The sequence below is a fragment of the Oryzias latipes genome, chromosome 20 (assembly GCF_002234675.1).
Source record: "Oryzias latipes chromosome 20, ASM223467v1".
Taxonomy (NCBI): Eukaryota; Metazoa; Chordata; class Actinopteri; order Beloniformes; family Adrianichthyidae; genus Oryzias; species Oryzias latipes.
In genome coordinates, this window is record NC_019878.2 from 22,141,771 (window position 1) to 22,168,112 (window position 26,342).

At 39.4% G+C, this 26,342-nt stretch overlaps 1 protein-coding gene across 1 annotated transcript in view; it reads right to left on the reverse strand.

Annotated features, from left to right (window-relative positions):
- Positions 1-8,111: 8,111 nt before the first annotated feature.
- Positions 8,112-26,342, reverse strand: part of cdh7 (cadherin 7) — a 174,371-nt gene continuing 156,140 nt past the window's right edge. Inside the window, exons 11-12 of the mRNA XM_023950079.1 lie at positions 25,901-26,149; positions 8,112-9,913 (exon numbers count right to left, since the gene is read on the reverse strand). Coding sequence (XP_023805847.1) covers positions 9,399-9,913; positions 25,901-26,149 — 764 coding nt within the window. The 3' untranslated portion in view covers positions 8,112-9,398. The remainder of the gene's footprint in view (positions 9,914-25,900; positions 26,150-26,342) is intronic.

The following is a 26,342-nucleotide window of genomic DNA, read 5'->3' on the forward strand; positions in this document are numbered from 1 at the left end:
TCAAGGTGCTGGACATAAAAACAAAAACAAATGCAATAAAATACAATAAAATACATACAAAATAAAATACATATACAAAGACAAACACCAGTGGAAAATAAATAAAGAGAAACCAGAATAAAGAGAAATCAGAAATTGCTTTGTTTCATTCAAGTTCATTACTTTGCACTGTGTCGTCCAAAATATATTTCTGATTTTTTTCCTTTCTTCAGTTTAATTTCATTGTGGTGTTTAACCTTGTATTCCAGCCATCTTTCTATCATTAACGACTTGATTTTTGCGTGTTTTTGTAGTCAAAAGTCTCAACGTGTTTGGATTTTTCTGAATCACAATCCAATGCTTGATTATTCCAGATTTTGCTAAACTAAATAACTTCAGGTGAGCTGTTTTAATAGATGTAGAGCCATTCTTCTATCCAAAGAAACTCATCATGATAGGTGTTTCGTAGTTGGGCTTGACTAAAGATGATGAAAGCAGAACAGTGCACATGTGGGTTTGTAGTCCAATAAATAGCCCCTTTAGCTGAAGCTTCAGTGGCTGTTAAATTATGCTGAGATTCCTACATTAGAAATCTCAGCCGAAGTCAGAAGCTTGAGAAAGCTTCAATATTTGTTTACTGCAAACCTGTTTATATAAATATGTGAATCACGGGGAGGGAAGCTTCTTAGAAAGTTCAGCATCACTTGGGACTAGCTAGGAATGCTGATAAATTGTATACCTACATTTGAATTGGTTTGCATTAACATCTAACCTTCTCTGGGATAACTAAGACTAATGCCAAAAAGTTTCTGGAAAAACAATGTGGTTCCAACCGCTGCTCATTTAGTAGCAGCGTTGTCTAATATTAAATTTGACCATAGCGAAATTAAAAAGCCAGGGAAGGACACAAATTCATGCCATGAGTCGTCTGACTATGGTACAATGAAAGAACCTGGACCACTTCACTGCACGATGTCCAACTTTTTTGTGGTTCTTTCATTGACCGTGTATGACAATCGGACTGAGTGAGTGTGATGTCACCCATAAAAAAATGGCTCACTTCCAGCTCCAACTAAAGGAAGTCAACTCAGTTGCCATTGAAGGAGGCTGCCATGTTGGAGCCAGATATATCGTCAGTAAGCAGTGATTGGTCGGTCTGAGTTAACGTTTCTATGGCAACCACTCTCACTAATTAGGATTGAGCTTGTTGGAAGTCCACACACTAACTACCATTTGAAAGTGGGCTACATGAAATCTGTCAAACGTTTTTAATGTTGGACACGGGGGCCAGCAGGCTCCACTTTCATTTACTGAGACGTCTCATTGGTCAGTTCATAACTAGAATAACTTGTACTACAAAAACAGTATTTTTTGTATTTGAAATGATGCACAAAACTGTATAATAAGCATTTTTACGTTAATTCCAAGACGTATCAAGCTTTGGATAATTAGATATTAAATCAAAGAATGCTTGAAAGGGAGTGGAAGGAAGCTTACATAATCCCATCCCGATTCTGATGATTTATCATTTTCCGGTTTATACCTTTTCATCTGATATCAATGCCTTGCAGCAGGCAGGCAATACGTGTCAGGAAGATCCCAGTATGACAAAATAGTATTATAAAGAAGATGTTAAAAAAAGATATCAGAGAAAGAATGATTGGTGATTAGAGCTTTTGACTTCTTGAAGCCACAGATTTCTTCTTTAAGAATCTTCCCCCTCTTCTCATATACTTTCTGCCGTTTGCTTTTCTTTGTCTCTCTGGTCCTCATTGCATCGCCACTGAAGTAAATCATCAGCCGAAGCCAAAGTGAATTGAGGACCAGCTTTTTAAGCATGAAGGCTTGCTTGTTTGAGCCAAGCCAGAATTTGGAAAACTTATCTAAATAAATAAACTCTGATCAAGCTAGGGCGAAATGCGTCAGTATCATAGGAGCTTAAATTTTTTGTCAAATGTTGCCAGATATGCTGAACTGATGCCTAAAATTTATTTTTAGATGCTGGACTTTCTGTGAAGGTGGAGTATCCCCAACCGTCAAATTGCTTGTTAGTTAGAAAACTCCTTTAGAACTCATGCTGCTTCCTCATAGAAAACAGCAAAATGTGCATCAATTTTCTCCAACAGGTTGTTTGGTGATTCATAATTTCAATCAGCACAACTTGTGAGGAACAACTGCTGCATTGTTCTCATAATCACCTTGTTGTGCTTGATGTTTCAAAACAATCACAGCGGCGTCTGAAAGCTAAAATACTTTCTGATGTTTGCAGATCATGCCGAACCTTTTCTCCGCTCACCTCTTGTGGCCGGTTCACCCACAGAGATGCATCAGTCACGGATCAAAAGTGATTCATTACCTAATTGGCTTCATACATTTTTTCTTTTACGCCCCGTCACTCTAATCTTACCACTGCTTTTGGTCTCTCTGCTTCTTCCTGAGGCGCTTAGAAGGCAAGCAGTTGGACTCACACACAAAGCAACCCCCCACCCCCCCAAGAGAATTATTTATAGTGGCCAGGTCTGGGACCAGTCTAATTTTAGTGGAGTTCTAACTTTTCTTTCGCTGAAGGCAGACAAACTGTAAGAAATGCAGAGAAAGACAGAATAAAACATGGTGTTGCAACGGCCTTTGATCTTACTTACACCCCCGCCCCCCTTTCTTTTTCAAAAGGACCAGCTGACGCAGGAGTGGGGGTCCCTTTTTGCACAAACATGCACCCAGGGATTGATGGCCAGCACATTATTTATTTCGTTTTTCTGCAAGAAAACACAGTCAGACCCTCTTTGGTTTTTTTTTGTTTTTTTAGCATCGGGTAAGTGCAGAAATAAATATTCACCAAAAACGCATAAATATGCATGGATTCACACACCCTTTGGCTTTGGCTTAAGCTGATATTTCATTGGATTTCTCACCCTCTGCGTTAAAGAAGATAGCATCTCATCCTCGTGAATTTGGTGGAATTTTGTCTCAATTAAGCCAAAAGGCTTAAAATGAATTAATATTTTTCAGCGATAATTGTCTCCAAGAGTTATAAACAACGTTAACGTAACAGAAGAGTTTGAAAGTGCCTGGCAAACAGCTGAGCTTTATGTGGAGCCAAAAGGCAACTGCAGAGAATGATTTCTTTAACAGGCAGCCACAAGGTCAGACTCTATTAGAGGCGTTCCAGCAGACAATCTGAGGGAAAGCGTGTTCCTCATCTCGCTGAGAGTCTCTGAAAATGGGCCCCTCTTCGTCAGGGCAATTTGCTGATGATGCATGGTTATGATAAGAATCGAGTGAAGTGCCTGTAGCTGGCCGGGGCCTCCGCAGCCGAGGCGACAGGGCCAACACAAGCAATCAGTTGAGGTCCCGATGGAGCGCCTGATAACAGAAGGTCCCTGATTTCACATGAGTACTTCAGGCAGCAGGCGTTTAAGACACTTTCCCCTGATTTTGATTGACAGCTGGCCAATCGAAATCAAAATCTGGTCACAGTCGCTATCAGGACAGGAGTTTACATTAGACCCATGTGTTCGAGTCACCGTCAGTTAGCTTCCATAAAGGAAAGCTTGGCAGCTCTGCATCTCGCCACAAAAAGCTGGCAGCAAATACCCCAGAACATGTATAACAGCCTCAGGGAGCAGAGATGCCTTTGTGAACTCTGAAATGTATACTTTGAATGTTTCCCTTCTGACAAGGCGGTTCAAAATTACAGAAAAAATATAGAAAATGTTTAGGGGCTTATGAAGATGGGATTTGTTCCTATAATGAATATGCTAAAACTCATTCAACTAGCAAAAATGAATAGAAAAACGTGGCCTCTTATGCCAAAATAATGACATCCATTCAAAGAGTAGAACATTATCAAGAAACTTTCATGCAATTTTCGTCTCTGTTTTGCCACAAACCCCCCCAAACTCACTTGGTGACTGGGAGGTTTAACTGTGCCTTTTGGCAGAGCTTTTTCTACTGGATACAGATAAATTAACATTTTTACTGAATGTTTGAGTGAACCCCATCATATTGAGCAGACACTTCGTCACGCTCAGATCATCTTAGATGTTTTGTCTGTGTTGGGTTCAAAGCTTTGCAAACCATGTTGATACCTGTAAGGAGACGACATGTTTACCCAGCACAGATTCATAATTTCATTGCAGTCCATTGCATCACTGTGAATTACAATAAACTCTGAGCGGCATTCATAAACCTCTGATTGCCAGAAACAGAACTTGACACAAGTTGTTTTCTTTTTGACATAAATTCATGTAACTCAGTTCAAAAGAAATATTTTTTAACAACATAAAAATGCTAAGTCTAACATTTCATCATTGTAAATGCTCTTGCAACAGCAAAACTGATATTTACTCTTTAAAACTAGGTTGTTTTCAGCATCATGACACAAGACTAACTTATTTTTATCTATTTCCTCCCGATTTTTCATGTCATTGTGGACTAATTCTATGTTGTTAAATTTAAGGAGAAGCAGCGCGTCCTTCATCTTTTGTGGCTCTTTATGACCATCTGTGTTCTTTTTGTTCTTGTGAGGTGTCAGCCAGGCGCTGCTGCAAATTCTCCCATTAATCAGCAGTAGTGTGAGAAATAGTGAGCACCTCTGAAAATCTAAAATCCAAGTCCGTCTTTGATCCTTTTTTCCTACACCTCCCCAGGGGTGTAGAAATCTGATCCCCTTTGCCCATCCATAGAGCGCTGCACAACTGCGGCACCAAAGGGGGAGGGCGTTACCTTAAGACTCCTTGTTGTCAAAACCTGTTATCTGTGAGACGTGAGAAGGAAAACACAGGAGGGTAACAACAGCCTGAAAGTGTACAGTTCAAATCTATTGAAAAAGTGCCAGCTGTCTGATTTGTGATGAAAGAACACATCATCAGTTTTTATGACTTAAAATGGAGCAGACCAGAGCGTTTAAACTAAACATCAGCTGTTGAAAAAAACAACTGGAGACAAACGCATAAACTATATTTTAGAAACCGCATGTCTGTGTTCTGCACAGCGCATCATAAGCCTTAGGCACATGCATCGGCACGGGGGTTGACGTGTATGGCTACTGCTAGCTTTTGGGTTGTTCAGATATATGGAAGGTTGTAGAGAGGAGCAGTTGCACATTTAGGGGAAAAGCAAATGTGTGTGTGTTAAAACGACCACCTCATGGCATTGAACATAGATTTTCAATGTGGTAAGCGTATCGTGAAGTAAGGCCAATGAAGTTGCACACACTTGTGATGTATGAGTAATGCCCTTATACGGGGCCCTTATATCTAGTCATTAGTAATATGCAAATACTGGCCCCTTACTGACTGCACGCAAATGTCGCATGCACGGGGTGTGCATGTGATGGCTAGAGGATGTCCACAAAAACTACACTTATTTGCTCATTTCTAAACAGTCAGGTTGCACACAAGGAGCACACAGTTATCACGTGAACAGCAGTAACGTCCTCAAATACTGTGGGCTGTGCAAGAAAATTAAAAATGAAAAGTCGGTACTGCAGTACATGCATGCAACTTACCTCTTTCACCTTTACTTGTTGTATAAGTTTTCACCAAGACCTGCTACACACCTCATGCCAATTGGAAAAAAAATCTGTACCAACATTTGGTTCTACTAGCTCATGGAGTGGGCAACAATCTTGATATTTCCTGTACGCCCCACACAGGTTTCTCCTTTTTGCACTTTCACTAAGCGAGAATTTTCTAGTTTAGCGCTCAAGACAAATATTTTTATGAAGGTGGTTTTGAACTGCGTTAAATTTGATCTCAGTATTAAATCGAAAAAAATAAACACATGCTAATCAAACTGTGTTTTCCTTTTGTAAAAAGCTCCTCTGCAGTCGTATTGTCAATGATTTTTTTACCCTGCAACACTTTGTTGACATTTTTTTACCTATTGTAGCTCTTCAATGGTTTACACAATTAATGTATATCCAGCAAATTTTGAATCACAAAAAGGCAGCTTTGCGCTGAAATGCTGATATTCATGCTGATCATACTGCAAACAGGCATAGAGTTCCAGTATATTAAAGAGCGTGTTTTATTTAGACGTCGCCGGTGTTGCAGATTCACACAGATGTACCATCGTTCCGATCTACCTCTCATTCGCCTCTCAACCACCTCAAGACGTGGAGCAGTAACACAGACGCCTCAGAGAAGGAAATGGCACACTGACACACCCTACTTCACACATCGCAAGGCTACTTATCGTTTCCTTGCTTGTTGTTGATTACCTGTTTTCAACAGTATTTGTTGATAAATTTATTTATGATGACTTTCACATTCTGAGGACTCAGATTCACATCCTGCTAAACATATTTTTAATGTTAAAAAACGGGCATACTGAGGTAAGTTGATTCTTTGTCTTGTGTTTTTTAACGTTCCTAAAAATATGGTTTACCTGAATCTGTCGTTCTAAGTATACAGCCAACTAGACTTAAATTACTATGACAAGAGTACAATCAGCAGGCAGTAAACGATCCAATCCAGGAGCTATCAACAAGATTTGGGTGTAATTGCTGGAACAACACTGACAATGAATAAATATGTTGTAGAATTACACTTTAATTTTAACCTAAGGACCATTACAGCTTCACTTTAACCTAAATGGTTCAGAAAAGTGCAATACGAGTGCAATCATTGAGAGAAATTTGATTGGACTTGGATTAGAGATGCATTTTAAAACCATTTCTTCCGTCATGTGGATTCCCCCATGACTTCAGTCTGGTGTCTTCACTGCCAGAATACTTATCAGGCAAGGGCCGTCAATGAGGCATTAACTATTGCTGAACACCCTGAACCCTGAGTGTTTGTTGTCTTTGGGAATTTGAGAAAGTTTAATGATGCAAAGACTAGTCCCTAATTACACGGAGTATATTTGAATGTCTTCATTCAGATGTTTATAGTCTCTAGATTCTTGTACCAACATAGAATACTGAGTAAATGATTGCAAAATAGCGCAGTTACCACCTAACTGATGGCTGAAACAGGCAGCAGTGGTATCACTGTCACATTCAGAATGCACTCTCTGTAATTTGGCCAGTTACAAGAGATGCTGTGTTTAAACTCTCAACCAATCCATGACTAACTTTAAAAGAGTCCTCAGATCTCCTTGTGAAGTTTCAAAATGTCCAGACCTTTATTATATTCCTTTTGAACAGAGATGAGAACAAATCTCTCCAACTCTGTCATTTCATTATTTTATATACACTTATAACTTGTCATTAGAGAATTTTGACAATCTTTGAATGTTTATACATCCACTCCAAAGAAAAATGTGTTCTGTTCTGTGTTTTTGACATGTTCTTTTAGAATTTTTTTGATGATGTAGGAGAGGAATAGAGAAAATCTAGACTGAAACTTGGGAATTTTTGGCCTACCGATTGTAGCTTATAACTACAAGCTTTTTCAAACTGCATTTTTTTCTTCTACTCCTGATTCACAATATCTTGAATAAAGAAATTCTTTAAACTTCAATTTTAAGTTTACTTTTCTTTATATTTATCCTCCATCATCACAAAAATGTCTCAAGAACATTTTGCGCATTTTCCACTTATTACATTTCGATCTTTCGTGTAACATGCGTGATACACGTAATTTTATAAGTGCTTCTAGCCCTTCTGAGGTGTTTTTTGGTTGGTTGAGAATTACGCAGCTTACGTAAAGTATAATTTACATAGTTTATACGCGATTATTATGTAAATCTTACGCAATCTGCTTATTTTATGCTAGATGCATCTGCAAATTTGTGGCTTTCCACGACTGTTCCACATTATGTCTGACTTTTCAAGCATGTACCATGGATTTATATCTTTTACATCGTGTAAATGCACATACCACATTCAAATTATACAAGTGACGCCCAAATCACCAATGAATTGCACATAAACAGCGCAATAATCACGCACACTTCATGCTCTACATTGATTTACGTGTTCTTTGCGTGTTTTATTTGTACTTCCATGGTTTTAACATGGTTCATTCGTGATACACCTGTGGAAATTTCAAATAAAGACCAGAACTTTTCTTTTTTTTTACGTGTATTTACGTATGACCATTTATGACCCATTTTCATCTGTGCAATATGGACAAAACGTACATAGTGGCTGTGTGACACAGCTTCGAAATAAAATTCTGCAGACCTTAAAGGAACTGAATGTAAATTTTATTTTCAGCAATTGGATAAAAACAGAATTCGCACAGTTCCGGCTCTTTATTATAAATAAGAATACATATTAGTTGCACGTTTGTACAACTAATACTAGGATAATAATTTTAAGATGAAAAAAATGGCACATATGATTATCATACAGTGTGTCCTCAGATCAAAATGTGTTCTTCCTTCATTGTTCATTAACAGTAAATGTTGTATTCTGCAAACTATAGAAGCAAAATGTATTTACTTACAAACTGCAACTTCACCCAGTAAGCACTGTCACTTCAGAAAGTTATTTTTTTTGTCTTTCTAGAGTCTAGGTAGCGCGAATCTCAAGCACAATAAGGACAGATCCATCAGTACAACTTTCAAGAGTAGAAAAAGGTTCTAAGGTCCACTTGCTTCTTACAAAAGCAGAACAACTAAATCCTGACAGATAATCGCTGAGAAATTATACATTGGACTTGGCAATAGAAAGGTGGAAGAAGAAACAGACAGAGACACACACTACATCGCAACATCTGCAGAATGTTTTGTTAGAAGAGAAATTGTGTTTTGCTTTGGAGGGAACAAACCGCTTCCTCTTCATCATCCACATCACTTCCTTTGCACATGTACTACTTCATTATACTGAACTGTTTGTGCACAGGTGCACTTCCTGTGACCGAGTCGTTCTACATGTGGTTCCAAATGGAAATGTTTATGGAAAAAAACATTTTTTCAACAAAGAAAGCCGGAAAAAAAATAAATAAAACAGCATTAAAAACCTTTCTGGCGTTTCACATGGGCAGTCACGTGACTGCCGACTAGCTGCCAGAGAGGCCGCATTTCATGAGAAACTTTAATGTTTTTCTAGCACAAGGATGGCAAAGGAATGCATCAAAGCAGGAGTGCTGGGCCTGCGCCCATCTCTGGAATGAAAGGACAGGTGCCTCCCCGTAAAAAAACACTCCGACATGTAATGCATTCTGGAGTCAACATTTGGACTCAACCCAAAATCTGAAACCTTTAATGTCTTTTTCACACAAGGTTTCTTCCACAGTCAAGCCACTTTTGAAGTCTGTGTCAAAACTCACCATGGCGGGCTTTTGAAAATCCAAACAGGTAGGTAAACAAACCAAAGACCTTTGAAGTCACAGCGTTTTTCTTTCAATCTCTTGTCTTGTCTTTGAATCTTTCTTTCCAAGCACCGAGGCAGACAAATTCATTTTCTCTGACAATAATTTACTCAAACATTTGAAAGTCCAAGAGATGTTACGAGACACATTTAGGGGCTATGAGAAGACGCTGGCACCTTCGCTGTTGCCGTATAGATCGGCCAGCTTCTTAAAGCGTGGGCCCCAGTTGCTGAGGTAGTCATAGTTCTGATCCGAGTCCGTACTTAACGACTCCAGTGAGCTTAGCGACTCTGCCACTGAGCCGCTGCCTTCAAAGGCGTACGTTTGCAGAGAGTCGTAAGGGGGCGCCGATGGGTCCACATCGGCATCCTTCAGCCGCTCCCAGATAAACTCTCGAAATACCACGTTGTCTGGAAGGTTCTTGTAAGCTGGGCGGGAGGCTGACGGGTAATGAAAGAAGGTGGGGGTGTCAGGGGTGACATCTCGCCGCACGTTGGGGTCTCTGATGACATTAAGGTTGCGCAGGGTGACCATGTCAAAGGCCTCCGTGTCTTCCTCGCCCCCTCCCTCGTCATCATAGCGAACAATGTTCTCTCGGACGTCCCTCTCCTCTTCCAGAATGAGAGGCTCCTTCTTCCTGCGGCGCATTGTCACGATTAGCAGAACCATCACTGCAGAGAAAAAAGGGGAGGAGTCTTAGTCAGTGCTGATGGAAGGGACGGCGAAAACAACAAATAATTGCAATATGAACATGTGTAAGAAAATTTGCACTGGAAGGAAGATGTGTCTTTTCAATCCAGGAAGGTCATCAAACTAAAACACTACACAAAGATAACCTTTGAAAAATTATCAACGTCCAAACCTGCTGAGTTTCGGAGAAAACATATGCACTACCCCTGAAAAATATTTTAGCTAGTTGTGTTTTATTCTATTTTTCATTTATCTGATGGTGCGTTTCTTATTTTTAGGTACAAAGTATAAATTACACAGTCACCAATAACATCCAATTATCCATTATCAATTTGCACTTTGTTCAGGGTAGAGAAATGTGGGGTTTCTGGAGCCATCTTTGAGCCAAGATAAGGTACAATCTGGACAAGCCACCAGTCAATCCCAGAGCACTACTGATTTCCTTTCTGACAATATTTACCTGTAATCAAACTCCAGTGCATTCATGTAAGGATCAATTTGTTGACACGTCTTTAACTCATCACCTGCGGCAACTATTTTTGGTTCTACCTGAACAATCCCTGAAGCATACATGACCTAACATGAGCAGTTCGCCAGCAAACCTGTGTACAGTTTGCAGCTAATGTCTGCAGATTTTCTCTTGTTTCTTTAATGTGCCTTTTTTCTTAAATAATTCACATTTTTAATTGAACTCATACATTAAACCTTTATTTCCAAAGAATAAGTTGTGAATAAACCATTAGCTACTTGTGGAATTCTTATTTTTCCATTCGTCTGATGGTGCATTACTTATTGTTAGGAATAAAGTTGAAGATACACAGTCAACAGTAACACTCCAAACATACATAAATAAGAAAGGAAAAAAAGAAACTCTTTGACCGCCCAGCAGCATTGCCACCATGTCTGATGCAATTCCCCAACTCTTATAGACCTATATAGGTTTTATAGAAATAAAAAAGACAGTAGTGAAGGATGATTCGTTGCATTTAGTTAGCAATGTTACTTAAATCTAGTGTTCAATTAATGTATCTAAATTTCTTCTTCTTGTAAAAAATATTTTTGTAAAAGTTTGTTTTGAACATAGATTGTAAGATATTCCTAAATCAGAAAATATCTCTTGGTGATAACAGCTGCTTCTTAACCCTTGTGCTATCTTGGATGACCCCACCCTTAAAATGACGTGTTCTCCCTACCATGACAAAGGTGGATAAAGGTGGAAAGATTTCATGTAATCCATGGACACCAGTGAAGATCACAAATCATTGAAGAAAAAAGGTTCAGAGCACTGTCTAGTGGGTCTAGATGACCCAACTCCCAACGTTAAAGTGCCTAGGACAGCACAAGAGTTAATGTACTGCCTCAAAATCAGTTTTTTATGTAAGGGTTATTAGGGTTATATATGGATGTCATATTTAAAGAAACTAACTTTGAAATTACATTACTGAGTGTTTCTTTATTCATATTGTTGTGAATTAAAATGAAATGGAAAAGAAATGCTGTTTGAAAAAGCTAGCAGACACGTAGAAGCTACAAGCTCCCTGCCCGGCTCCATTCTGACACATCAACTTGAGGATGACAAGATGTACATCTTTGTTTTCCATGTCCAAGCTATCATCTGGCTCCGAACTGGGTCATATTTTACCGTACGCGTGTTCTATAGAGCTCATCCAATAACCATGATGTTTTTGCTCAAAGTGTGCCTAAACTGCATCAAAGTTTTCATCCTGTTTAAACTTTTTAGCCACTTCAGGGTCAACCAGCGCGTGTGTTCAGATTCAGTTGAAACAGCCAAACGCTCTGGAGGTTTAAGTCACCAACAAAGGCCAAACTCTTCATCAGGAGTTGATGGCAAAGCCCAAAAGTCCTGCATTCTTCAATTCTTTTTTAAAAAACAGTCCTGGATTTTCATACAGCCATAGTAATGTGACATTTTCTTTATAGTAAAAAAACTTTTTTTTTTTTTTTTTTTTTTTTTAACTTGTCCTGTCCAACAACTGGGCAGTCAGATGAGAGCTGAGGGCCTCTTGGGTTGGACATATTTTACTTTAACAAGAGGGGTTATTAATCTTCAGACAAACCAAAGGTATGCCTGAATAAACCCCTTTTGTAATTGAGGCCAACCTTTATTAATTTCAAACATGTCTGACAATCTTTGGTGTTGGACCAGACGGAAAAGGAAAGAGGGGAAGAAGAGAGAGGGACGTTAGAGAGAGGGGGGGTAGGGGGTGATAATAGGAGGGGAAGGGGGGTAAGACCATGAAGCAGCATAAAGCAACAAGTTTACTGGTTGTTAATCATTACGGTAAGGTTCAAATGTAATACATAAAGGGCGGAGCCTGTCCACACACACACTCAAATGTTATAAACACACCTGTTAGTTGCAAAAATGTCCACCTGTCGACATGTACACAAAACAGATAGTGTTCACACGCATACTTATGCCTTAAATCCAACTAAAGTGAAATATTTCAGTCATTCAGTCATGCAAACTGTTAGTACAAAGGTGAGCTAACACCTGTGCCCAGGTGAGTGTTTATGTTCTTCTAAAATGGATGGTGGAACGTGAAAAGAAGGAGGGAGAGTGCCCAGCCATCCCCACCCCAAGACCCCCACCGCACCAGCAGCGGCAGCCGGAATCCCCCCAACGCCACACGGGAACCGACAGGGAACAACCGCCGCCCGGGCGACCAAGCCCGCCACCCAGGCCAGGGCCAGCAGGGCCGCCGCAAGGCCCCCAGAGCCAGAGAGCAGGGAGGCACGGAGGGAAAGAGAGCTCCGCCCCAGCCCGACCAGGAGAGCAGCCCCCCCGCCGCGCCGGGAGAACCCAACGCAGGGCCCCACCGGAGAAGGACGCCCACAGCCCCAGACGAGCACCCCACCACCACCCAGGAGTTCCGGGCATCCCCCCGCCCCAACCCCAGGTACGAGCCAGGACCCCCCAAGGGAGACCCGCTCCGCACTCCAGGCAGCCATCCGCCCGGCCCACGGTTGGTCCAGGGAAGAGCGAGGCAGGGGGCCCGCCGCCCCCGCCCAGGAGGGGGGAACCCCGGGGAAAAAAGAGGGCCCACAAGGGGTGTTGTAAATATGGCCCGACCAGGCTCGGCCACAGTTGGAAATTTGGCGGGGCCCAGCACTCAGGAGCAAGGACCAGAACCCACCCCCCAGGGACACGAACACCCCCGGCTCAGATGTAATGTGAACCCCCCCACTGCGCGATAGTAAAAAAACTTTTATAGAATTTTTACGTATTAGGCTGAACAGCTACAACCTGTTCCTTTCAACATAAAGAGACACTGTATCTTTACTTCAGTCTATTTTAAATTCTGTCTGTTTTTGAGATGCATATAATTTTTTACTTCTTTCACATTTTCTCTGGTTAATTGATTAATTAATTAATGACAGACCAGATATTTTCAATGAACCAGTATTGTTGTTTAGAACTTCCAGCACTCTAGTCATACAAAAGGAAAATGATCCTGGTGAAATAGCATATGGAAAAGACTATGACGACACGTCTCCAGAGTAACAATAAACTTCTATGCATTGATTGTGCCTTTAAACTGTACGAGTCATCTATACACCTTACTTAACCAAAGCTGGTAGTTGTATTCACTTTAAAATAACATGCATCAGAGATAACCTTGAGTCTCAATTTCTTTGAATATATAAAATCCTCAGCTTGTTTTGTATTGTATTATTATGTATTTCAGTTCAGCTCTTTTCATTTGGGCTCTGAAAGAACCTTCCAGTAGGGCAAAATCATCCAAGTCAAGTTCTGTTCAATAAAAAGTATTTGAATGAAAACAATTTATCATACAACATGCAGTTCAATTAAAACAGCACAATTCACAGTGAATCTTTTCTCTCACAGTTCCATTGTGATATAAAAAAAAGACTTGGTGTAATAGAATTCCAACCAGGCACAAACTGCAATTATTAATTTCTCCTCCATGATCAATTTACAAACTGTTGGCACTTTAGTGAATTAAACGGGATGCCATCCATTCGTCACTACCAAATCCCCGCTTGGTCAAAGTTCGACCTGGTTTAACTATCAACGAGCATTCAATAGCCACACGTTTTACACGTAGAACCCAAAAATGGTCGTTTGAAAACGGCCGCTTGAAGGTGCGTTGCCAGGGGCGGTGTGAGTTTGGGTCAGGATTGTTGTACTTCTCTCAGCTGCACTGAAGTCATAATCTCTATCATGTTTAGTCACTGATGGTGTAAGAAACATGTTTCGGTTGAGCTTTTAGTTGCATCATGTAAATGTGTGTTTGCCTCTTCCAACATTTGCTTCCAGATCTACTCAGAACAGCAGAGAACGTGCAGCAATGGCTCTCTGCCATCGTACCAGGAGCCCTCCTCCAGCCTCTGCTCCCTCTCCCATGCATTATTGCTGAAAATAACTCTACGCCCAAGCAAAGTGGCAAATGTCTAATGATCCTCTATCCATCAATGTCAAGGCAGCACCAGTGAAATATCGTTCCGTGGGCCCATATTTCTTTCTGTGCTCGGCATCGAGCTGCTGCTGGCAGCAGAGAAAGAAGCCCAGGAACCAAATTCAAACACCACTTCACACCCTCAAATGATGGAGCAAATGGAGGAGATGGAAGGAGAGAAAATGGCACATGGGAAGACTGCAGGAGATGAATGGGCATGTCTCTCTGTAAGCTATTTGAAGAAAGACTGTAGTGTACAACTGCAACTACAAGGAATGCTGCCTTCAGTTTAATAGACACTTGAAATCCACAAATCCAAAACACAATTTGGCTCTTGAACCAGAACGAGAAAATTAAGCGCAATTATCATCAATTCTCCTAAATTTCAATAAGGGTTTCTCAAAGTGAATTAGCAGAAATGGCACATGGAAATTAAATATTTTCAGCAAAGCTCTTCAGGGTTTATTGCTTCTAACCACAAAGCCTCGCAAACTGGAATCGGGCCAACATCCAGTCACAACCTGTAAGCAGCGCATGGCTGAGCCCACAAACAGTCTTTGTCAGGTACCGATGGGCGTGTAGGATGTGATTTCCAGCCGAGGCGCTTTAGCAAACACAACCAGAATACGACAAGCGCTCACTCTTCACAGCACAAGTTCCGAAGGTGTAAACCAAATGAACAGCAGAAGAAAGGGGGGGATCAATTTGGTGCTACAAAGGCTTTTGATGTAATTGAATTGTTTAAATGATCTACCCCACGCAATCGATGGAGAACAAGGTGAATTTTCTGAGCTGCCCTTTTCTTTGCCTTGCTTTCTCATTAGAGTATTTCTGTATGTGCTGTGTGATTCTGAACAGATTATTTACTCACCTTGTCACGCACATGCAGTCTCTGTGTCTGCACTGCAGTGCATCTCAGTGATGTGTTAATCAGCCGCAGTGGCTGTCTAATACAAAAAGCAGTCTTAGAGGCCTTTAGATACTAATTTATTGGAACAGTAAAGTTTACCAGATTAAAGAAAAAGGAAAAAAAAGTACTAACACAATATTTATTCTCATTATGTTATTTTTGACAAAAGGTTTTTGTTTAATTTAAAGTTTATCTAAAGTCAGAATCGAAATATAAATGATTCAATTGAATTTAAGAGAGTAGACCCTTCTGCAACATCCTTCGCACACGGTCAGCTTCAGAGTATTTTCTAGATTGTTGTCTTTGATTTATCAGCCTTAACCATTGACAGTGAATGAGAACTGGACTGAGGGAGTGTGACATCACCCATTGAAAATGGTTTACTTCTGGCTCCAACCAAATTAAGTCAATTCAGTTGCCATTTTTTCCCAATACGGACACCACCATGTTGGAATCAGACAACGTCAGCAAGCAGTGATTGGTCCAAGTCAATGTTTCTATGGCAACCACTCTTAACAATCAGGAGTGAGCTTGTTGGAAGTCTACATCACCACCCCTAAAAACAGGCTAAACAAAATTTGTCAAATGTTTTGAACGTTTAACGTGGAACCAAATAATTTTTATTGAGGCGTTTGGTTGGTCAGTTTATAACTTTAATAACTTGCACTAAATAAGAAAAATGTTAACCCGCTAAAAAAAAGGGTGAAATCTGAGCACAGGTGATGGTGTAAGAAATGTAGAAATTATGCAATGTTTAAAAGGGAGCAGACAACTAATTGTATTCTTCACTTCTGCTCCTTTCCAATCGTGAAAATGTTCAATTGTACAAAAATCGTGTAAACATGTTTGGCATTCAACAATTTTCATGAAAGGAACAAAAAATGAAAAAAAAAAGAAAAATCTTTACGATTTTGGCTTCTTAGGGCTGACGGTACTTCTTGTATGAAACGCAACAGAGGAGTAGTTACTCAGTCCAGTTCTCATATAGTCAAAAACATGTTTAGTTCAACACTTTAACACTGGTTAAAGAACGCACACTGTCTGAATACCCTAACTCTCTGACTGTTAAAGTGACCAATGTGAGCCGATTCTGACGTGGAGTAAAGCGACTTCTCACTTCAGCTTTGCACAGACATGCAACACATTACTAACATAATGCACAAACATCATCACAATCAGAACACAATCCATACTTTATCTCTTCTCCTTCAACAGTACATCTACAGTTCTGATAGCATGATTCACATTAACCACATCTGTCAAAACTCTAAAAGTCTAGTTACATTAGTTTTGTTTTTATTTGTACGTGTTTTGTACCAATAAAATGGCTTTAAAGAGGAGGAACAAAGGTAAATTTGTTGCCCTCCTTTGTATTTTTTCCTTTTTCCATTTCAGATTAGCTTTGAAAACAGGAAATAATTAAAGGCTTTAAACACACAGAGCCCTGTGACTCCAGCAGTAACACCTCATTATAAGCTCAGACAGAGGCATTACACCAGGGGACAGACACTGAGAAGCGGAAATTTAAAGAATGAGTCTGACTAGCAACTTAGACTTCTTGGTAGAGAGAACTTTCTGGACAATCGAAGTGCTATGTTATGTCCTAATCGGTCCTCTGGAGGACTGAGCAAAAGCTGACCAGCACTGGAGATCCTAACCAGATTAAAAAAACTGTCTCTGTAGTTTAGACGTTCAATCCAAAAAAGTCACTGAATCATTAAAGAAAAATGTTTTAAATGACATTTCATTCAAAACCTCAGTTGGATTCATTTGCAGGACTATAAATGCAAGAAGCAAAGGGCAAGCTCAGTAATTAAATCTAAAAATATCAGCCGGTGACTGATGAACGCTCAGTCTTTGAGCATTAAACTTTTGCAAATGCACAAACAGCTCGGAGCGGTTTGCGGCCCAGCAGGTGAAGGCTTTGCATTTAAACTTCTGAGACGAAACGAGAAACATGAGGACGAGCAACAGAGCTGCATTCGGAGGGGGCTCTCTGCAGGATGCAGCTACTGTAGTTATCAGGCTGAGTCATGACGACAGATTTATTAGAGCCACTGCTGCTGACTGAGGGGTGAAGCTCTGTGATCTACTGAGAGATGGAGGAAGAAGATAAAAGTTAGACTTTTGGGTCAAGCTTATTAGAGTCCAGAGAGATAGGAAGACGGACTGAAGGAAGGGATGAATGCTGTGGTCTAGTGGTTTGAATTGAGCCAATTAGAAAGCTCTTAGTCACCTATGGTCGTTTGCAATCTTGACCTCACCAAACACTGTTTGTTTCCAAAAATCTGTGGTAAAAGACAGAACAGAAAGACCCGAAGTTCATGAAACATGGCACTAACACATGTTAAAAAGGGCTAGGTCAAGTATAAAGAAAGACATGGTCCATAAAAATTCCCTCTATGGTGCAGCTGTTAGGAAAATGAGATCTTTTTGTACAGCCAGAAATATTTGTCGAAAGAAGTTTGAATGTTTTTTTTATTTTCGACGTTAATATCAATAAAGATTGGTTTGCATTCAATACCAACTTGGTGAACTGCATTAAACTGCATTGCGATTAAAAAGAGTTATAAATCCATAGCCTTTTTTTTTAATTTACTCTCTTCTTTTTGAGCAAATATATTTAGAAGATGTGGTAAAAAAGAAGCAACAATCTGTTAGAATGAAGAAGTCCATAAATAGGTCAAAGAGTTGGATGAGGATGTCTGTAGTGACAGAAGAATGTTGGTGCTCAGGACATGTGTGAGACATCTCACCACTGGAAGACAGTGGTGAGATGTTCTGTAGGTGTGACGGAGAAGTTCCAGGTGAAGGTGGGACTGCACCAAGGATCAGCTTCAAACTCCTTTTTTGCTGTGGTGATGGACAGACTGATAGATGAGGCCAGACAGGAATCTCTATGGATCATGATATCTGCAGATGACATTGTGATCTGTAGTAAGAGCAGAGAGAAGGTCTAGAGACGTGAAAGGATAGGATAGGAATGAAGGTCAGGAATGAAGGTCAGCAGCAGAAAATATCTGTGTATGAAGGAGAGGAACTGAAGAGGAACAGTGTGGTTACAGGGAGCAGAGCTGAAGATGTTGAGGCCTTCTTTGGGAGTGACCAGGGTGGGTAGAATCAGGAATTAATTCATCAGAGGAACAGCTGTTTTGGAGATGAATGCAGGGAAACTGGTGGAGGTGGTTTGGACGCGCTGGGATGATGTTGGTAAATGATGATGGATGATGTTTGGAGACACCAGGTAAGAGGTCCAAAGGGAGACCAAAGAGGAGGTTCGTGGATGTAAAGGAGGACATGAGGGTGGTTGGTGTGAGTAAGGAGACGGTTAGAAGGCGGTAGATGATTTGCTGTGATGCCCCCTAAAGCGAGCACCCCATAGACACATAGGTAATTTGTGTTTTTTTAGTATCAAGATAGCAAATGAAAAAAAAACAACTAACAATGAGTGATAACTGAAAAGGTATTGGTTAAAACGTGTTTACCTACTCTTTATTTCCATTTAAAACAATATAATTACTTGAATTTCAAGACAATAAATCAGAAATAAAACATTCCAAACTATTGTTATGATAAAAAAACTAAATGGTTGAACATCTGAGTCTTCTAGTTCAAATTTAAGTTCTAATATTTCCATGGAAACAAGGGACTACTCCTTCATATATCACAATTAAACTTTTTTAAAGACTCACCTCTTACAAGCAATAGATCTAGTTTTTGTAAAGGTTTTTACTCTTATTTTTTTTTTACCTCCTGAGGTCACTCTGGCAATCTAAAATGTAAAACGGATCCTAAAAGTAGTGAAGGAGCAGATTACTGTGGACTTTGTACATTATTTGGATGGTTTTATAGTTAATCAGATCATTAACCACAATTTTATGGCAGGGTAGACACAGCAGAGTTATTCCGCTGCCCTTCAAAGAATCGTTCACACTGCAAAAGGCTCCAGACTTGACTTAGCTCCTCATTCAGATGAATGCTGCCTGAGTGTTTTTACTTTTTTGGAAAAAGCTGTGGGCGTTTTCTGTGTGTGGTCACTTTCTTCTTCATTCCATCAGACTTTTTGACCTTTCTGGGAAACAAAATCATGTTTTGCTGCATGCATCAAAGTTTTCCCGTTCATCGTATTATAATTATATATATCACTGCCATTTGTGACTGCAATATTTGTTCAAAGAATCATCATCCATTCTATAGTTATTCAACAATAGTGTATATTTTGCTGCCTTTTTTTGTGTATTTCTTCAGACTGGATTATAGAATATGCTAATTCTGTCTTTAAAATCCCATTTTTGCTCATAATGAATGGGGTCCCACATATTTACAACTGTGGAGCTTCATTAACACATCACACAGATATTCTGTTCTTTCCCTGACATCTATTATGTTAAATGTCTTTGATTGCTGTCTTTAAAAGAAGGATGCTCTTTGTAGAGGACTAGAAAGGAAGATCAGAGTAAATTATTGGGTGAAAAGGTGGATGTGATAGATAAAAAGTAAAGGCAGGGCTGTTCCTGATCCCGGTGATGAATGGGGACAGAGAAGCATAGAAAGTCACACAAACAGAGACAAACTTAGAGGTCTAAAAGAAAAAAGAAAAAAACGTGGTCTATGAGTTGTGAGGCTTTTTCCTGAGGCCACGGCGTACAGAATAGAGCCTGCTTTCATTAGCGTGTTCATGGTTCCGGTGCCCGTTGCTCTTCTGATTTTTCATTTATCACAAAAGCGCTCTCTGTTGCGATGAAAGGGAGAAAAACTTCAAGGGAATTTGTGGAATAAAGTAAAAATGTGACCCTCTCGGAAGGCGTCACCGTGGTTTCCGTGTGTGCCGCTGCAGAGATCCTCCTCTGCTTTCAGTGAAGAGCAACTGAGCGTTAAACTGTGACTCTGCTCCGCCAGGAAAGCGCGCTCTCTCTGGGGTTTTATGAACAATAATGCTGCCTGGAGGTGACGGCTCACTGCTGCATCATCTGTTGCGGGATGCTAATGAATTCTCGTTTACAAGTGTCTTGGCTAACATCTTAACATATGGTGTTACACTGAAACAGCAGCAGAGCGCCCTTGATATGCAACACGCCACTTATCTGTGTGACCTCCATGAATTATTATAAACAGGGAAAAATACGGCTGCATTGTTTCTGAAGGAAGACTTTTTGAGTGTTCCTTTGGAGAACACACCCATTTAAAGGAATAGGGAATGGTTGTGACAGATACAAAGAATTTTTGCAAGTAAAAAGAACAAAAACATAAAAGAAATATTGATTATTCTTGTTTATTGCTGAATAAATTGAATCAAAACATGCAGAAAAGCACCTGAACTCAAACTCTTGTTAAAATATACTTTTTTTCCCATATTGTTTTATACTTTTAACCAGAAAGGATGTATACATGAAGGCCATGTGAATGTCAATATAGAAGTTCAACCAAAGTACAGATGAAAATGATTAAGAAAATAAAAGATATTCTTCTGCTTGGCAGGAATTTAGCTGCTTCCCATTCAAATACCTTTTCATTGCTGTCTGACGGAGGTCATTTACCAGACTGAAAATACGAGGGAATGAATCTTTCTCCTCTTTTCTGGGTTTTGACCAGAGCAGAAAAAAATGAGTCTGGCCTGGTTTCTCCTCAGCTGCCTGCAGAAACGTCTGAATAGAATGAGAGGAGCTGCGGTTTGACGCGTTGGGGCAGTTGATAAACCACACCTCCACTCAAATGAGAACTTCATCCTGAATGTCAGAGGTTGCCGGGCTGAAATGTTTTCCCACTGCAGTTGAATAGAGAAATGGAGCTGAGGCTGGAAGCTGCAAGTTCAGCCAAAGTGTCAGGAAGCGCTGCTGCTGGATCCCACAGTCTTTCTAGCTTTCAGTGCTCGGCCTACTCTTCAGATTTGCTGAAAGACTACATTTCTAATGGGAGTGCATTCAGTCAAAGATCAGGAAGGGTTTTCATTAATTTTTTCTCCTTAAAGGAAACTGAGGATTTAATAGGCAAGCTGTTCAGTTTCTTTTAACATTTTCATTTCTTTGATTTTTTTTTCTCCTCCTTTTTTTGACGATGAGGCTGCGAAAAGATTGGATAGTTACATGGCCATGACTTCTTTTTTTTTTTAAATGCGTTTGATAAACACACATTGGAGAAACTCTTTGTGAAAGCAGATTAAACTAAGATACAACCCCATCTGAATTCTGACTCACTTTCCCAGAATCCCTCTTGAGCTCCACAGTCGTGTCAACCTGTGTGAGATTTCTTTGGCTTTTTATAATCCTTTACACACTTAATGATTAATAGATCAAATGGGAAAACAGTCAGCAGATTCATCACTAATGAAAATAATCCTGGGATTCAGGCTAAATCAGAGACAAATAATCAAATGATATCAGTTTGCGGAGCCCTAACCGTGTTTGAAAACTGCTTTCAGCTGCTTGTTCTTCTGCTGAAATGATGAATGACATGCAGGTCCAGAAGGTGTGGCGCTCAGGGACTGCAGCAGCTCCTCTTAAAGGATGCAGTCATTGTTTAGGTCCTACTCTTTCTAGAAATATTTGCTGAAGATCAGCAATGACAGCTTTTGTGCTTGGCTTTGTCACCATGTGAAGCTTCAGTAGCTTCAGTATCCAATGATTGGTTTTTCATGTTTGTGACTGACAGAACTTTAGATTTGGTTCGTAGTTGATAACTAAGTTACACAATATTTAGTCAATAAGATTGCAAAACACAGACATGTTGGAATTCCTGGATAATTGAGTTTTAATTTAAAATGCACACTGGTAAATTTCATTTTTTCACATAAATGTGATTTTAAAAGTAGCTGAAAAAAAGCCTAAATATAAACTAAACAGAATAAATAGGTCATCATTTTGAATTTTCTTTTAGTTAAAGACTCCGTTGCAGGAAGTCGGAGGTAATTTCACAGAAACTTGACTTAATATTAAAGTAAAACACAGTAAATTAATTCAAATAAACCCTTTTTCTTAATAGATATACAATTCTAAGGTAAAGAAAGGCTAAACAAGTGAACCCATTTAAAACAAACTGACCAATATTTAAATGGAAAGATTCTAGACTTGTAGTCTTTCAACCAAAAACGTAGAGACCAGCAACATTGAAGACCTGAATCCATGAGCTTTTATACACTAAGAGGAATTAACAAAAGAGAAACTCATGGTGTGATTGGCAATTACAATCTGGTGTGATTACTGAAGAAGCAGAGCAGAAACTCAAACCACTAACCATAATTTGAAGGGAAAATCAAGTAAAAATGAGTGAAATAAAAGATGCAAATAACAGCAGTAAAGTAGTGGATCCACACACATAAAGTGACTGTTTGAAATACTATAACTGAAAATGTGTAAGGCCCAACCAATTCTTTGACCCCTTAGAATAACAGTAAATGCAAATAGACTATGCAAAGAAACCAAAAAGTATTCCATTACAATAGAAGTTTCATAAAGTTTCATTTTTCCCCAAATTACTATGAATTTCCACTTGTCCTGATGCCTCATGCTGTCAGTTTTTCTTTTTAATAGCCTATTTCCAGTTTGAATCTTAGAAATGAACTGGAACGTGTGACAAGGTCTTGCGACAGTATTCCCATAGATTTACAACAGCTTATAATGGAATTTAGCCAATCACTATCAAGAAATAGTCCAAAAAGTTTTTAGAAACTTTATTTCTAAAAACATTATTGATTTTATGACATGAGGCTTTGTTGCAGGCTGGCAGAAATTTGAAATTTGCCCCACAGCCGGACTTTGGACATGCCTGCCTCTGGGTTAGTTACCCAGTGAGAATCAGAGTCGAATGTGACTGAGTTTCTTGGTCTCAAAATTCCATGAACACATCGTCATAGTTGTACTAACTTGGTTGTACTTTCAGAATACTTGTCTCAGTTCATAAGTTGCTGGATTCGCCAAAAGAATCACAAAATAAAACTGGAAAATGGCATTTTGTGTGGATAACTCAACGCGATGTGCTAATTTTATGTTCATGTTTTTTATGTTATGAGTGTTTGACACATTTTAGTAATGGAAAATCGTAAACTAAACTAACATAATTTTATGGATTTTATGAATCTTAAGGATTTACATATAAAACCTTTAAAAACTGTTTTGTTGATACTTTACATCACAATTCACATTATGATCGGTTAGGCTTGCAAATTTAGGACCTATAGTTTGACAAGCAAATAAACTTATTTTCAGGAAAACATTTCTTAATGTTTCACTGTCAAAATGTTTCAGAACAAAATCAAATGCCATCCATGCTGTTTTTGTTTGTTTGTGTAAAATATCTGTTCGGTAAAAGTGAAAATTTAAAGCACATTGCATTGTGGACCTTTATTGACACCCTTGGAGTCAATAAAGTATAAATCAATCAAATAAGAAATTAAACAATCAATATATATATATATATATTGCACAATAAATCTCAAAATTATCTTTATCACAATATCAAGCTGTGCAATACGCATATTGCAAAAGACGCCAAAAAATGCAATAAATGGTTACCTTAAATGTGCCTGGCAGGTCGAAGTATTTAACAAATCAAATAAATCAATTTATGCAATCAATCGGATGGAGGCCTTCACATTGTTGACCTATTGGATGAATCCGTTCATGTTGTTGACCAATTGAATGGGCCCCTTTTATGTTAGATGCTCGCCTCCAAGTAGACTAGGGTCATTTGGAGTGTATTTTAAGTCATGTTGACTCTTATTTAAATTAAACTGTTGCAATGCAATGGAAAAAATGTTTTTAGTTATTATGCAATTTGTTCATATATGGCAAGTTACATCGTCTTCGCAATTTTGATCACTAATATTGTATATCCCAAGTTTTCCTCGTATCATGCAGCCCTATATATACATATATATATATATATATATATATATATATATATATATATATATATATATATATATATATATATATGTAGATATATACACTGCATCATTATGTATTATGCCCAAATTATACATATATATAATTTGGGCATAATACATAATGATGCAGTAATGTCCACACATGTTATTAAGTTAAACAAAATTTGTGCACCTGGAAAAAAAGTGCAGAATTCTTTTCGGTTTATGCCAATATGTCCTTGTGTAAGAAAAACATTATTGGCTGAAAATAATATTTTGCACGCTTGTTAGAAATATTTTCTGTCTTCAGAAATATTTTTGAGGTTCTCATAAAAGCACATACACACAACCAAGAGTTTTTTTGTGTTCTACAGACACAAACTCAAGCCACAACCTTGGACTTTTCCAAACAAATTGTCCACCTTTCTTTCTCCTGTCAGCAGCCAATCACGTGCCACTTGTCTCGAACAAATCCTGTTGCAAAATGTTGCATTGATTGATTCAACCTGTTTTTTTTCCTTCCTCAAAGTACTTTTTTACCATCTATGCTACCATCATGTCAAATGACTGCACTGCACCTTAGAAGGTCTGTTAGACCAGCTGCCTTTGCAGATTACTCACGGATGATCTTTACAGTACATCAGGGTAATGCTAAACAGACTTCTATGGTAATGTGGTTCCTTTTATTCAGTTTCATGCTTTAGTTTGACATTGGTTAACAAGCCAAGAGTGTCAATGATCCAGTAGTAGGTCACCGTATTTGGAGCATGAAATCCTGCCCAAACTGAAGGAGCAGACGTCTCCTCATTTGCCTCTTTAAGCCTCTCTTTTACCAGCTCTGGCATATAATTTTCCCGATTTGTGGCTGGCTTCTGGAACAGCCCATTGCTGCATGCTCACGTTTGTAACTCCTGCCTCTATCATAAAAGAGGTTGGAAGATGTGTACAAATGGTACACATGAGGCTTATGAAGCCACCTTGGAAGGAATCTTTCCCTCTTTCTGTCATACAGGGGGGCATTGAAAACCCTAATGTTTGGAAAAAGTTGTCTTTTAGAGAGGGATACAGCCCTGTGTTAATCAGCATTAATAAAATTAGCTTACATGAATGGGTAGGATCATTTTTTTTGCAATAGTGTCAGACATAAATGACTTGCTGGAATTGTGCTCTGTTAACAGCTGCTGTTTTGAAAAGATAATCAATACAGAGCATCATAAATGCCTTTATCAATCCTTGTACTTTCAAACAAATCGGCTCCCCCAGGCAGCTGCTGAGCACTAAAGCAGACCCCTGAAGCAGGAGTGGATCCGACAAGTTTTAAAAGAAACATTTGAGGTTGAGTTGAGCTCTGGGAAACCAAAAAAAAACATTCTGGGAGAAATAATTATTGGATGTAAAAAAGAGCCAGGGGAGAAATTCACTCTTTAATTTATTCAGTATAGTGATGTTGCATTATTTGTTAGTGTAGCAACATACATAATTTGCATGTTGGACTTTTATAGATGTTTTCCAAAGCTCTTGCACATTTACCATGTTTTCCAGAGGATAGGCAGCACCAGAGTACAGGAGCCAAAAAAAATGCCAGTAAACATTTGACTGGATATCTTCACTTTCACACTTTTACCTTTAGAAAATTGCTATTGTGTAGTAATTGTTGCTTTTTCAGAAAAATCTCAATTCCTTATCAACGCTCCCTGTTGGATAAAACAGCTGCCGTAACGGAGTCTCTGCCACATTGAAGTCACGCTTGTCTTACCCAGGAGTGTGATGATGCAGCCCAGAATAGCCAGGAGGGCACCAGTGCTGAGACCAGTCGCCGTGTAGGCCACGGCTCCACATGACAAGGCCACGCCATCAGAGTCGCACTCGCACACACGCACCGACAGCGTGTTTGTGCTGCTCAGCGCGGGACTGCCACTGTCCACTATCAACACTGGCAGCCGATACACCGGCTGCTCCCTCCTCCTGAAGCCCCCACGCTTCGTCAGAATGGACGCCGTGTTGTCTGGAAAAAAACAACAAATTGCAGCCGTGCTTTAACTTCCATAGTGCTGGCTGTTTTGAATTCTAGTATCATTCTAATAAAAGCAAGAAATGCTAACAGATGGTGTCATTAACATAGTTCATCATATGACACACTGTGGCGTCTCTCCCTGGTCTTGACCACCTGTTGGTTAATAATGATGCTAGAATCTCAT